The 14,544-nt window shown below is 39.6% G+C and overlaps 1 protein-coding gene across 1 annotated transcript; it reads left to right on the forward strand.

The window, feature by feature from the left end:
* Window positions 1-276: 276 nt before the first annotated feature.
* LOC126234995 (uncharacterized) lies at window positions 277-13,344 on the forward strand. The gene is made up of 2 exons (XM_049943732.1): window positions 277-496; window positions 12,791-13,344. The coding sequence occupies exons 1-2, from the start codon at window positions 277-279 to the stop codon at window positions 13,225-13,227; spliced, it is 657 nt and encodes a 218-aa protein (XP_049799689.1). The 3' UTR covers window positions 13,228-13,344.
* The last annotated feature ends 1,200 nt before the right edge of the window (window positions 13,345-14,544 follow it).

Consider the following 14,544-nt stretch of genomic DNA (forward strand, 5'->3'; position numbering starts at 1 on the left):
TTCAATGTTGATACTTCCGGCAGACTGCCGCGAAAGCGAATCTGCACCTGGATTGTTGCTAGCGCGCACACAGCCGCTTTCGTCGCCCGCTTAATGCCCCCACGCAAGAGCGCACAAGCGCCGACGTGACGGCTCGTCAGCTCGTCAGCCTTTCTGTCCGCTGACGAGGCAACGGCCTACGCCGGATGCCTGTGTCTCCGTTTGCTTGTACACGCTCTCTCTGGCTGGCAGTCAGTGCCGCAGAGACAACCGCAGCGCGCTCTTGCGCAATACGCTATGCCTCCGGAAATGAGTCGTTGCTTTGTTCTTCCGTGGGAAGAGTTCATCGACAACGAATGCCTGATAGAGGAGATCCAGAAACGGCCTCCTCTGTACACGAAAGAGGGCGCAGAGTACACGAATGCGGATTTGAAACGGAAACTGTGGGAGGAGGTTTGCGAATTGCTCTTCCCCGCGACGTGGGATAAATTAACAGCAGCACAGAAAACAAAGACAGGTATGACAGTGCAAATTAATGTTCTTGAATTCCTCACTACCATTTGACATCCACAACTCCACAAAGGTAATCTCTACCCTTTTCAGTGCCTTGCTGTCTTTATGGCGATACGAATCCGTGTTGCCGAAACATGTTTTCTAATGTTATCAATCCATCTCCCAGTACAGCATGGTCTCGCCCTTTTCTTACCTCCTGGAATTCTCCATTTATCATTCATTCGCCTGGCTACATGTCAACCCGACGCCATTTCATTTTCATTACAGTGATAATGGAGTTTGTCACTCTTGCCAGTTCCATAATTGATTTGTTTCTTTTCGTGTATCACCCAACAATTACAAAAAGAATTAGATTAGATTAGATTAGTACTTGTTCCACAGATCATGAATACGACACTTCGTAATGATGTGGAACGTATCAGGTTAATAAAAGGTGTCTATACAAGATATTACATTGGACAAAATATTACATGACACTCAATATTTTTGTATTTTATTTTGTTTTTTATTTTTTATTTTTTTATTTTATTTTATTTTATTTTTTTTTTTTTTTTGCTCTCTGACAAACCGTCATTTTTTTGTATGGTTTTCACGTTAAAAGGCAACGTATAACTGTTCTAAGTACGTTACAGTTGTATAACAGAAAACAAAGAGTAATTTATCTGCTCAAGCGCAACAAATTGTACTTTCAAAGTGGAGAACAGTGACACAAGGTGTTCCTCAAGCCTCTAGTCTCCTGTTGTTCTATGTTACTGATTTTTTCATTACTGTCAGCGCTCCATCGTTACTTTTTGCACATAATGTATCTGTTTTACGTAACTGACTCCTTGATTACATAATTAACACATTCTATGGCTTAAAACTATGGTTCCAAATAAACAGTTTAGCTCTGAACGTTTCAAAAATATATTTATATCATGCAGGACCCAACAGTAAAATGTCAGAAAATCAAAGTAAGTTTTAAATATAAGGACGTAGCAGGATTTCTAGGACTAAAGTTAGATAAGAGTTCTGTATTGAAATATCTATACTGCGTACATACGAAGTCAATTGTGTAGTTTGGCGGTTGCCTTGCAAACATTATCCTGTGCCAATAAGAGTGACAGATGAAAACCTGGATACCACAGTTATTTCGAATTACTATTGAAGTATGATCCTCTTTTTTTTGGAGGGGGGGGAGGGAGGAGGAGGAAGCTCTAGTAATATATCGCGTGTATTGAATCTCTAGACAAAAAGTCGTTAGGAACATATATGCTGCACATCCAAAGGAATAATGTCTTCGATTATTTAAAATACTGGAAGTTTCAACTTTCTAAACATCTACCAGATAATAACCTTCTTATATAGTAAACCAGAATAAATCATGTAAAATCATTGTGATAAATTATATAGTAAAAGAAATAAAGATAACTAGTATCGCAAGTTGTCAGATTCGACTAATTGTGCGGCTGTCATAAAAGTGTGACTGTGCATAACATGGTGAACGATCATACGTAGAAGTCATTACACCTGATTTGTGATACAAAATGTGCTGTACCTTAAACTCCACGTAAAACTGTGTCTGAAATTGAAGCCTCAAAACTGACCGTAGCAAATGCTGCATTGTAGCTACGAATATCATAAAATAATTGGTTGAGTTCTATTGAATTGCTAGATGTCTGACATGATTAGGTGGTGACGGTAGTGCATCGCATTTTTAATTGATACCACGCGTAGGTAGCAGAGAGTGTAACAGCACTATCGAACCACGTTCACCCACATGAGCACTTTACTACCATCACGCATGCACGTAAGTCTCAAAACCAGAAACAATATAGAAATACTGAAATAAAAATACCCTTTCAAAAGCACTGAAGTAATGTATAATAACTGTGGTGGTTTTATGATTCATGTTAAAGCAACGATCAATTGTGTGGAAAGATGTCACTGCGTTGTTGAGGGTTATTCTATTGCCAAAATGTGAAATTTAAAAGAGAGCGCAATATCTTTCACTTGTAATTGCTAACTGACTGCGTAAATTCTTTCACAGGCACGATAATTCTTTCACGGGCCAGCTAACGAGTTTCACTTCAATAAAATACACACAACAGGTACTATTTATCACTTGCAGACGCCTGTTCTTGGAGAGCATTATATGTGATCGATGCAAATCGTTACCTAGTTGAACATTATGTAGCCTTCCATTGTGCTGCACACAGAAATATTATTGCTACTGGTTCAGTTTACTCCCATACTATATCATCTTTTTTCTTTTTGTATTTTTTTTAACCTAAAGAAACAAGTACGGTTTTAGCTGTAACATTAATGTCTCTCATTAATAAAAAATGACCACCATAACATTAGGTTATAATAAGCAAGGAACCGACAGCAAACATTTTATATTGTTTTTAAAACTCGATGATTAACACAGCTTTTAAATATTTTGCAAAAATCATAATTTGGCACAATAGCTTCTTTACTGAAATACTACCAGCTTTAGTCAAACAACATATCAACCCATGACATTAACAACAACATTAATTTCAAATCAAGTGTCTAAACATGATCGTTTGTACCGAAATCACCGTTATCCATTCACTGGATCATGGTCGTAAGGTTAAGGAAACCGTCAGTTACAGTGGAGCAATACATTATCATGGCGAAACCCAAGACTAGACCGGTTCTATAATTTTGATACAGCTAATGCATGACGATGATTTCATTACAAACGATAATGTTTGGACAGATGACTTGTAATTAATGCCGTTCTTAATGCCGCAAGGTGATCTGTTCTTTGACAGAAACTATAAGTGTTTCACAGTTTAATATGAAGTTGTTTTTTTTTTTTTTTTCGAAACGAAAATGAAGAGAATTGGCTGTACCATCTACAGAATACTTAGCTGTGTTTCTGCGTATGTCCATTGTCAGAATTTCACAATTCCAAGCACATCGAGAAACAATTTCCGAACCGAGAGCAACCGTGTATCGCTTGGAGTCTCTGAATATTTTAGCAGCAACTCTGTTCTTCCTTTTTGAATGTTTATTGTATCGATTTAAGTGGCTGCTGAACCATGGTAGTATGCTGGTTTATCGATACAGAGCGAGCCCGTCACACGCCTTCTCGCCTCAGCTGTCCACAATACGACTGCAACACAGAGCTCTTTGCTCTCGCAACAATTAGATATCTCTGACATACGACATAAGGCCATCTTCTTCAAATCCGACTCTCTTATAGCAGACGTTAACAGAAAATTTACAGTACATTCTTTCAGCTGATAATACACATTCTACTGTGAACAGTACGGCAACTTTTTAAATAAAGTATAGCTGTTCACAGCCCAAAATTCTAACGGGTATAGAAATGACATCTTCACACGATTGGAGATTGCCTATCGAAAGGCTTCAAGGGGCAACAAAAGTTTTATTTTCAGTGCTTCATATAAGTAACTATTGACAGAATTTAAAAATTTAAAATTCTGCCAAAATCTTCGTATTAAGAGTTATATTATGTTAAAGTTTTAGTACAGTAAATGAAATATTACAGTTAGGAACAGTGTATATGTGTTAAGGCACCGTAACTCACGCGCACTTAGCGACTTCCAATAGACTTTACACACAGTTTGGAACCTTTACGAAACTTTTTCTTGGTGACACCCACCCACAAAATGATGAAGGGGAAAAAATGATCGCTTACTAGATTTCCGCTGTTAGTGCAGTTCAACTCCAGCACAGGAGTAGCTATTTAGTTTATTAATTCGTTACTACTTACTCCATTGACAAAACATTTTGTATGCGGTATCCACATACAGCACTGAATGGACGTTCAAACGTATATCACTCTACGACATGCAGTTCAGGAGATATGACGTTATAAACATTGGGATGCGAGAAAAGCAGCTTTCTTTGAAACGAAGCGTACATTACCCAGACTGTAAATGGCACTCATACATTTTTTGATAATGGGAACACTTAGGGGCTTTCGTCGAACTTTAGACACAATTTCAAACCCTCCCAAAACATTTTTTTGCTTACAGGTGCAGAAAATAATGAAAGCAAAATAGGTGAACGCTTAATAAATTTTCTTTGTTCATGCGGTAAAACTTTAATCATAACGTTTTAAATTATTTCTTTACTACTAACTCCGTTGTACGGTACGCATTTTCCAGACAAAGCCTTTTTATACCACTGAGCATAACCACAAATTTATATGATTGTACGACACACATTTGAGCCACCACAATTCTTTAAAAAATCGAACTCCCGTGAATGAGACAACTTCAGACATACGATTAGTGGGCAGATGAGCTGTGTTGCACGTGGGAGTTCGGCCATTGTCAATTGGGTAGGTGGGACCTGCCTACTGACTCCGCTGTGCAATGAATGAAAAATTACTTTATACTGGATTCGTAAAAATGAAAACAATGAAAAATATTTAGAAACATTTAAGTTTAACCACAGTGCCGGCACAGCTCCTACCTTCTGAAAGTTGTCGAACACAGCTGCTACTATACATCTGTATCTACAAGCGAGCTCACGGTGTGTGGCGGAGGTTACTTCTGGCAGGTTAACATTGTAAATCCCTCTCTTCCCTGTTTCATTCGCGAATGATGTGTGGGAAGAGGGAACGCCGATAAACCTCCATTGGTTTGATGCGACCCGCCACGAATTCCTCTCCCGTGCCACCCTCTTCATCTCTGCGAAGCACTTGCGCCCTACGTCCTCAATTATCTGCTGGATGTATTCCAGGCTCTGTCTTCCTCTACAGTTTTTACCCTCTACACCTCCCTCTAGTCCCATAGAAATTATTCCAACATGTCTTAACAGATATCCTATCATCCTGTCCCTTATTCTTGTCAGTGCTTTCCGTATGCTCGTTTCTTCACCGATACTGAAGGGAACTTGTTCATCATCATCATCATCATCATTTAAGACTGATTATGCCTTTCAGCGTTCAGTCTGGAGCATATCCCCCTTATAAAATTCTTCCATGATCCCCTATTCAGTGCTAACATTGGTGCCTCTTCTGATGTTAAACCTATTACTTCAAAATCATTCTTAACCGAATCCAGGTACCTTCTCCTTGGTCTGCCCCGACTCCTCCTACCCTCTACTGCTGAACCCATGAGTCTCTTGGGTAACCTTGCTTCTCCCATGCGTGTAACATGACCCCACTATCTAAGCCTGTTCGCCCTGACTGCTATATCTACAGAGTTCATTCCCAGTTTTTCTTTGATTTCCTCATTGTGGACACCCTCCTGCCATTGTTCCCATCTACTAGTACCTGCAATCATCCTAGCTACTTTCATATCCGTAACCTCAACCTTGTTGATAAGGTAACCTGAATCCACCGAGCTTTTGCTCCCATACAACAAAGTTGGTCGAAAGATTGAACGGTGCACAGATAACTTAGTCTTGGTACTCACTTCCTTCTTGCAGAAGAGAGTAGATCGTAGCTGAGCGCTCACTGCATTAGCTTTGCTACACCTCGCTTCCAGTTCTTTCACTATGTTGCCATCCTGTGAGAATATGCATCCTAAATACTTGAAACCGTCCACCTGTTCTAACTTTGTTCCTCCTATTTGGCACTCAATCCGTTTATATTTCTTTCCCACTGACATTACTTTCGTTTTGGAGATGCTAATCTTCATACCATAGTGCTTACATTTCTGATCTAGCTCTGAAACATTACTTTGCAAACTTTCAATTGAATCTGCCATCACAACTAAGTCATCCGCATATGCAAGACTGCTTATTTTGTGTTCACATATCTTAATCTCACCCAGCCATTCTATTGTTTTCAACATATGATCCATAAATAATATGAACAACAGTGGAGACAGGTTGCAGCCTTGTCTTACTCCTGAAACTACTCTGAACCATGAACTCAATTTACCGTCAACGCTAACTGCTGCCTGACTATCCATGTAAAGACCTTTAATTGCTTGCAAAAGTTTGCCTCCTATTCCATAATCTCGTAGAACAGACAATAACTTCCTCCTAGGAACCCGGTCATATGCCTTTTCTAGATCTATAAAGCATAGATACAATTCCCTGTTCCACTCATAACACTTCTCCATTATTTGCCGTAAGCTAAAGATCTGGTCCTGACAACCTCTGAGAGGCCCAAACCCACACTGATTTTCATCCAATTGGTCCTCAACTAATACTCACACTTTCCTTTCAACAATACCTGAGAAGATTTTACCCACAACGCTGATTAAAGAGATACCTCTGTAGTTGTTACAATCTTTTCTGTTTCCATGTTTAAAGACTGGTGTGATTACTGCTTTTGTCCAGTCTGATGGAACCTGTCCCGACTCCCAGGCCATTTCAGTTATCCTGTGTAGCCATTTAAGACCTGACATTCCACTGTATTTGATGAGTTCAGACTTAATTTCATCCACCCCAGCTGCTTTATTGCACTGCAATCTATTGACCATTTTCTCCACTTCCTCAAATGTGATCCTACTTCCATCATCATTCCTATCCCATTCTACCTCGAAATCTGAAACATTACTGATCGTATTTTCACCTACATTGAGCAACTCTTCAAAATATTCCCTCCATCTGCCCACTCTTGCTCATTCCTTACCTTATCAGCCCACCTGATTTTCAACATTCTTCTGTGACATTTAAGTTTACACGCGTATCTGCGAATAACACAAGATCTTTAATGCTTCAATTTGACACGGGACAAAGCAAGAAACATAACAACTACTGAACTATTTGAACATGAAAGGAGTTGTAATCTGAAAAATAATTATTCCACCTTTACTGTGCGTGCTATGAATGTATGCCACTCTAATATTAAAAGTGTAATATTTTACATACACCAAATAAAGGCAGAAAACCCACATTACTGGAAATTCTGTCTATCAAATATCAATCACAGAACTATGACTTAGTCGTTAACGATCGAATACAGTTCCATTATTCACCCTTCCTAAAGCACCAGCAGCCAGTTAACATGGTTTTTACACTAAGGTAACAGACGTGGTCTAAATTTATAAATGTTTCCCACTTCTCACACTGCATTGTCTTCTTCCTCACCTGTACCCCAGTTCATCACATTCACCAACCTGTGTACTTTTGCCTATACACCATTCCAGTCTGAGTCGCTCTACACTTAGTGTATTGTTTTACCAGTTGTATATATATACTTCTAATACGTGAAACAATGGAAACTCCAGGTGGCAATATCAACAATGTAGGAAGAGACAGATTGTTACGTACGGTAAAGAAGACACGTTAATTTGCAGACAGGCATAATTAAAAGACACTTGCACGAAGCTTTCGGCCACAGCCTTCATCAGTTAGAGATAGATACACACGATTCATACACACAAGCAAGCACATCTCACGCACACATGACCGCCAGCTGTGGCATCTCGGGCTGGGCATACGTTTTATTCGTATATATTCTTCTTTGTCTCTGGTTTGCAGATTCATACTCATATCTATCGAGTCAAAAAAATTCAGTATAGCATTACAGAATATTTGTTGTTTTCTACCCTTGTGTAATTGAAGCATTACAAATTTTGTGTTTTTTGCAAAGATGCATAATCTTTCAGTGTCACATATCTTTGGAAATATCAATCGTTGTACAGCTAGAAGCTCTCGCTGACGGAGTGTAGACTGTCTGTTCAGTCTTAATTTTCTGATGATGGCCTAGAAAGCCGAAAAACGTAAAAAAATATTATTGTGGAGAATTTAATACTGCGTATTTCAATAACATAAATAAGTTCGGAAAGATAGTGTTGCAGTAGTCTCAGAGGTAACATACCACCAACCCTTTCGCGTCTCATGGAGTTCTTTTGATTGTATAGTGACAATAGAAACGGCATCTTAATTTATTGTATCTGCATCGTTCTTGGAGTTAAGTTCTGCACAGAACATAACTTAATCATAGCTAACACGTGGTTTAAGAATCATGAAAGAAGGTTGTATACGTTGAAGAAGCCTGGAGTCACTGGAAGGTTTCAGATAGGTTATATAATGGTAGGACAGAGATTTATGAACCAGGTTTTAAATTGTAAGACATTTCCAGGGACAGATGTGGACTCTGACCACAATCTACTGGTTATGACCTCTACTGGTTAAGCCTCAAGAAACTGAAAAAAGGTGAGAATTTAGGGAGATGGGACCTGGATAAACTGAAACAACCAGAGGTTATAGAGAGTTTCAGAGAGAGTATTAGGGAACGGTTGACAAGAACGGGGGAAAGAAATACAGTAGAAGAAGAAAGGATAGCTTTGAGAGATGAAATAATGAAGGCAGCAGAGGATCAAGTAGGTAAAAGGATGAGGGCTAGTAGAAATCCTTGGGTAACAGAAGAGACATTGAATTTAATTGATGAAAGGAGAAAATATAAAAATGCAGTAAATGAAGAAGGCAAAAAAGAATACAAACGTCTCAAAAATAGATCGACAGGAAGTGCAAAATGGCTAAGCAAGGGTGGCTAGAGGATAAATGTGAGAGAGTAGAGACATACATCACTAGGGGTAAGACAGATACTGCCTACAGGAAAATTAAAGAGACCTTTGGAGAACAGAGAACCACTTGTATGAATATCAAGAGCACAGATGGAAAACCAGTTCTAAACAAAGAAGGGAAGGCAGAAGGATGGAAGCAGTATGTAGAGGGTCTATGCAAGGGAGATGTTCTTGAGGGCAATATTATGGAAATGGAAGAGGATGTAGATGAAGATGAAATGGGAAATATTATACTGTTTGAAGAGTTTGACAGACCACTGAAAGACCTAAGTCGAAACAAGACGCCAGGAGTAGACAAGTTCCATTAGACTTGGGAGAGCCAGGCATGACAAAACTCTACCATCTGGTGAGCAAGATGTATGAGACAGGCAAAATACCCTCAGACTTCAAGAAGAATATAATAATTTCAATCCCAAAGAAACCAGGTGTGACAATTACCGAACTATCAGGTTAATAAGTCACAGCTGCAAAATCCTAACACGAATTCTTTACAGACGAATGGAGAGCTGCTGGAAACCGACCTTGGGGAAGGTCAGTTAGGATTCAGTAGAAATGTTGGAACACATGAGGCAACATTAACCCTACAATAGATTAAGGAAAGGCAAACCTACTTTTCTAGCATTTGTAGACTTAGAGAAAGCGTTTAACAGTGTTGAATGGAATACTCTCTTTCAAATTCTGAAGGTGGCAGGGGTAAAACACAGGGAGCGAAAGGCTATTTACAATTTGTACAGAAACCGAATGGCTGTTATAAGAGTCGAGGGGCATGAAAGGGAAGCAGTGGTTGGGAAGGGAGTGAGACAGGGTTGTAGCCAACCCCTATGTTATTCAAGCTGTATATTGAGCAAGCAGTAAAGGAAATAAAAGAAAAATTCCGAGTAGGAATTAAAATCCATGGAGCAGAAATAGACCTTTGAGGTTTGCCGATGACATTGTAATTCTGTCAGAGACAGCAAAGGACCTGGAAGAGCAGTTGATCGGAACGGACAGAGTCTTGAAAGGAGGATGTAAAATGAACATGAACAAAAGTAAAACGAGGATAATGGAATGTACTCAAATTAAATCAGGTGATGCTGAGGGAATTAGGTTAGGAAATGAGATACTTAAAGTAGTAGATGAGTTTTGCTATTTGGGAAGCTAAATAACGGATGGTGGTCGAAGTAGAGAGGATATAAAATGTAGACTGGCAATGGCAAGGAATGCGTTTCTGAGGAAGTGAAGTTTATTAACATCGAGTATAGATTTAAGTCTCAGGAAGTCTTTTCTGAAAGAATTTGTATGGAGTATAGCCATGCATGGTAGTGAAACGTGGTCGATAAATAGTTTAGACAAGAAGAGAATAGAAGCTTTCGAAATGGGTGCCTATAGAAGAATGCTGAAGATTAGATGGATAGATCGCGTTTCTAATGAGGAGGTACTGAATGGAACTGAGGAGAACAGGAATTTGTGGCACAACTTGACTAGAAGAAGGGACCAGTTGGTAGGACTTGTTCTGAGGCATCAAGGGATCACCAATTTAGTATTGGAGGGCAGCGTTGACAGTAAAAATCGTAGAGGGAGACCAAGAGATGAATACACTACGCACATTCAGAAGGATGTCGGTTGCAGTAGGTTCTTGGAGATGAAGAAGCTTGCACAGGATAGAGCAGCATGGAGAGTTGCATGAAACCGGTCTCTGGAGCTGCATGAAACCGGTCTCTGGACAGAAGACCACAACATACGTGTGTGTGCATGTGTGTGTGTGAGAGTGTGTGTGTGTGTGTGTGTGTGTGTGTGTGTGTGTGTGTGTGCTGTCTGTTTTGCCAGACATATCTGACAGAACAGACAGCACACTTATACAGGGTGTAATGGACATAAGTGCAGATATTTTTATATGTGGAACCTTAATACGTACACAGATCAGTGTACTGGTTATTTCTGCTCTGCATCAAACGGTCTTCCCACAAGCATTTCACATAATTTACTACCTGATGTTTTCTGCACGTTCTAACTGCACCCCTAAGTGGACTACACCTATCAGTGTAGGCTAAACGTTTTGCATTATCGTGTCCACACTTCTACACCAGACTTGCTACCCATGGGAAAATAAGCATTCACGGCTTGCTCTTGCCACATGTACTTGGAGGTACTAACTAGCCTAAAAACATACTACTCCTAACACCCATAATAATTAGCAGCGAACGATTGCAACTGCGGCAGAGACTGCTCTGGCCGTAGACTAAATATCTCTGGAATGAGCATTGCGTTCTGCGCATGTTGTCAACATTAAACCAGGATAGTCACGTGATCTCGGGACGCCGTGCCTGTGTGCTTTCTGCAGCGTTTGAAGTTTATAATACCAAGAGTTTTTGTTGTGTTTCACCGTTTGTTGATAGTGTAATAGCGATGGTGAATTACGTTGTTGCTACGGATGGAAAGAAAAATATGTGAAAGGAGGGATAGTAACTTTTCATGGGTACATTCCATATAGCTCTAATTATAGTTTTCACTTTAGTAAGAGACACTGTATGCGTTTAAAAATTTCGAGACGCATTATAATTAAGACTTGATTCTGTAGACCTATTTTTCTACGATTTTATGACTATATAATAGATATTACGGCTCGTACAAAAGCTTACAAACAATCGCTTCCTCTCGTAGTGGAACAGGAAAGGGAAAGGTTAGTTGTTTCAGTAAATACTATCCTCCATGCATTTATCAGTGACTTGTCAATTATGTATATAGATTACTCCGTCTACTATTTATTTAATGAACTGGGAGCAAGTACTTAAAATGCGTTAAATAAATACCTCAAAGTGCCACCATTATGAAAAATTGTGCTTTAGGTCGCAAAAACGAGAAAATAAATACGCAGAAATACAAGAAAAAAGGACGAATTAGCAAGGATATAATCGCCAATGTGTGGTAAATTCGGTGTTTTTCGGACACTTGCGAAAGTACTAACGTACTGTCAAGTCGTTTTGCAGGACTATCACTGCAAAAATGTACTTCAGGCTCTGTAATACTATAAAGTGCGGTATCATACCAAAAACTACCAAAAATCGAGTGCATCTGAACTATGACACCTATCGCAAAGAAGCTGAATGTAATATCACTTGCCCTTAAAAGTTACGTAGCTGGTTTATTCCCGGTATCAAATGGATACTGTTAAAATGTCTTCGCAACATATATAAATAATCCACGACACGTACGAAAAGTATCCGTCTCTACTAGGGATGTAGTGACAATCTAAATATACAGGGCGCTATACGAACAAACACACCTGCGACTCTATTGCAGCTCTCTTTTAACAGGGGCAAAGATATTTTATGTCTCAGCCAGCCCCTGTGAATTGTCGTTCTAACAACTGAGCAATACATCGAGATTACTTTTGCTCCAGCAGGGTGACGAACCCCTTATAATGGGTGTTTTATTTACGTGTCAAAATAGCGACAGCCTCTTTATAGTAATCTGCCCGATCCGGACTACCAGTCTTTAGTAACTACGCTGTCTACTGTATTACGTCATATTCTACAGCTCAAGGTAAGTGCTAACGTATTTGCGTGCTTCCTGTTCTCCTTCGCACTGTTTTAAGCACAGGCAGGGTAGGCTGTTTAAGTTCCCTTTGAAATGGTGTAGGTAACTGAACTATCGTAATGTGCATGAAATTCGTCCTCGTTTTCTGCACAGCTATGCCGTTTGTATACGGACAACCTTAATTACTCCTGTTACAATTCTCGCTGCAGGCTAGGATGCCATAAGACAAAACGCTGACGTCTACGTCTGTAATCACGCTGCTGGAAGAGTAAACAAAAATTTTAATCGCTCTTTCTTTTGTCTCATTTCAGTGCGATATGTCCGACAGCGATGGTGGAATATCCGTACGTGTTTCACGCGAGAGTTGAAAGCGCAGCAGAGCATTATGTCTGGACAAGCTCCGCAGAAGCGGAGGAAGTACATATACTTCGAGAAACTGCTGTTCCTCCTGCCAACGATGGACTCGCTGATCGCTGGTTCAGACCCCGCCACCGCAGGAGATGATGTGTTGGTAATTTCCCACAAGATACAGACGCCGAGCCGCCCGCCTGATCAGAGGGACAAATCGAAACCGAAGGCGGTGAATGACTCACTGGACAAAGACAAGACGATAAGTGCAACTGATGGGGAAATGAATTTTGCACTGTCTCTAGTGCCGATGCTACAGTCGCTGAGTCCAGAAAAGAGAATTGCTGCCCAAATTGAAATACTACAGGTATTTCAGAAATTCGGCTGTGGCCAGAATTGAAGAGCAGAGAACAAAATGCGAGGGTACTGAAAATTCCAACGCGAGACAAGAGCCAAATTTCAGTATTTCCGAGTGAAGTTTGAAGAAAATTTCACTTCAGAAGAGCACTTCACTCATAAAAAAAGTAATGTGTATGCATTATAAATGTTTACTATGATGTAATAAAAGCTGACAGTAAAATTTTCTAACTATTTTAGTTATTTTTGTTGCGTAATTATTTTCACTTGACCGTCACTGCAAGTCAGCCTAGTAGAGAAATATTTCTAAGAAGAACACGCCACGACGTTCCGATCACAGATTTACTCCAAATTTTGTACACCTTCAGTAGGCCATTAAAACAACATAATTTGCCAGAAGTAAGCTACACTACTCTGGCAGTTAAAAGAAAATCGTAAGAGAACTTTCATGCGTCTGTGATGTAGCTTATGTATCTGTGCATAGGTATTAGACGAGAAAGCTCATGGTGGTCAAGTGGATAGCTCATGGTGTTCGGTCAGAGGGTTACCTGCACTCTGTAATAAAAATTGAGTGAACGGATCAACTATGTACTTGAATGGAGGTCATGGGATGTCCGCCTTGAACAAATGCAACGCGTTATAACGAACAAAATGAGATTTAAAAAAAGGGGTTGTTAGTGTTAGAGCTTCGTAAAACGAACGCGTGTAAGGTGACGATTCGACTCCTGCTCAGACATAGTTTTTAGTCTATATTTTCTTCATCACTAGTCATATTGTTTAATTTATGACTTTTGAGAGGTATTATAATTTTTTAAAAAACCACGTGTATTTGCATGAAGCTTTAGTGAATTTCATGTTATTTGACTACTTAAGATTTTTACTTAAATTTAATTATTACAACAAACATATTTAGAATCATCAACAAGTGAACGAAGAAACGCATAGAATTTTTCTGAAAATGTATGTCTGTCGTGATTTGCGAAATCCTTCATACATGCAATCTGCTAAGGTACCAGGCACTACTTCGCACGTCGGCGCTTCGAGCTGCAGACAAGAGGCAGGTCCCATTTGACAGTTAACCAGCGTAGCGGTGAGACAGTGCTAATGTAGCAAGAATGAATAGTGTAGGTGCAAAATTTTTGAATGTCACAGATTTTACACTTGTACTACAAATATGAAGGTGACTCCCTGTACTTCGACTACTGCAGATAATGAATGCCATGACGATTCGAACCGTCGCCGCGTCCATCACCATCTTACAAAGAGCGAATGCTAATCACATTTTTTTGTTTTGATCTCATTTTGTTCTTTATTGTTCGTTGCATTTGTTCGAGGCGGATGCCCGTTTAAGTTCACCGAT

This window comes from Schistocerca nitens, chromosome 2, assembly GCF_023898315.1.
Source record: "Schistocerca nitens isolate TAMUIC-IGC-003100 chromosome 2, iqSchNite1.1, whole genome shotgun sequence".
Taxonomy (NCBI): domain Eukaryota; kingdom Metazoa; phylum Arthropoda; class Insecta; order Orthoptera; family Acrididae; genus Schistocerca; species Schistocerca nitens.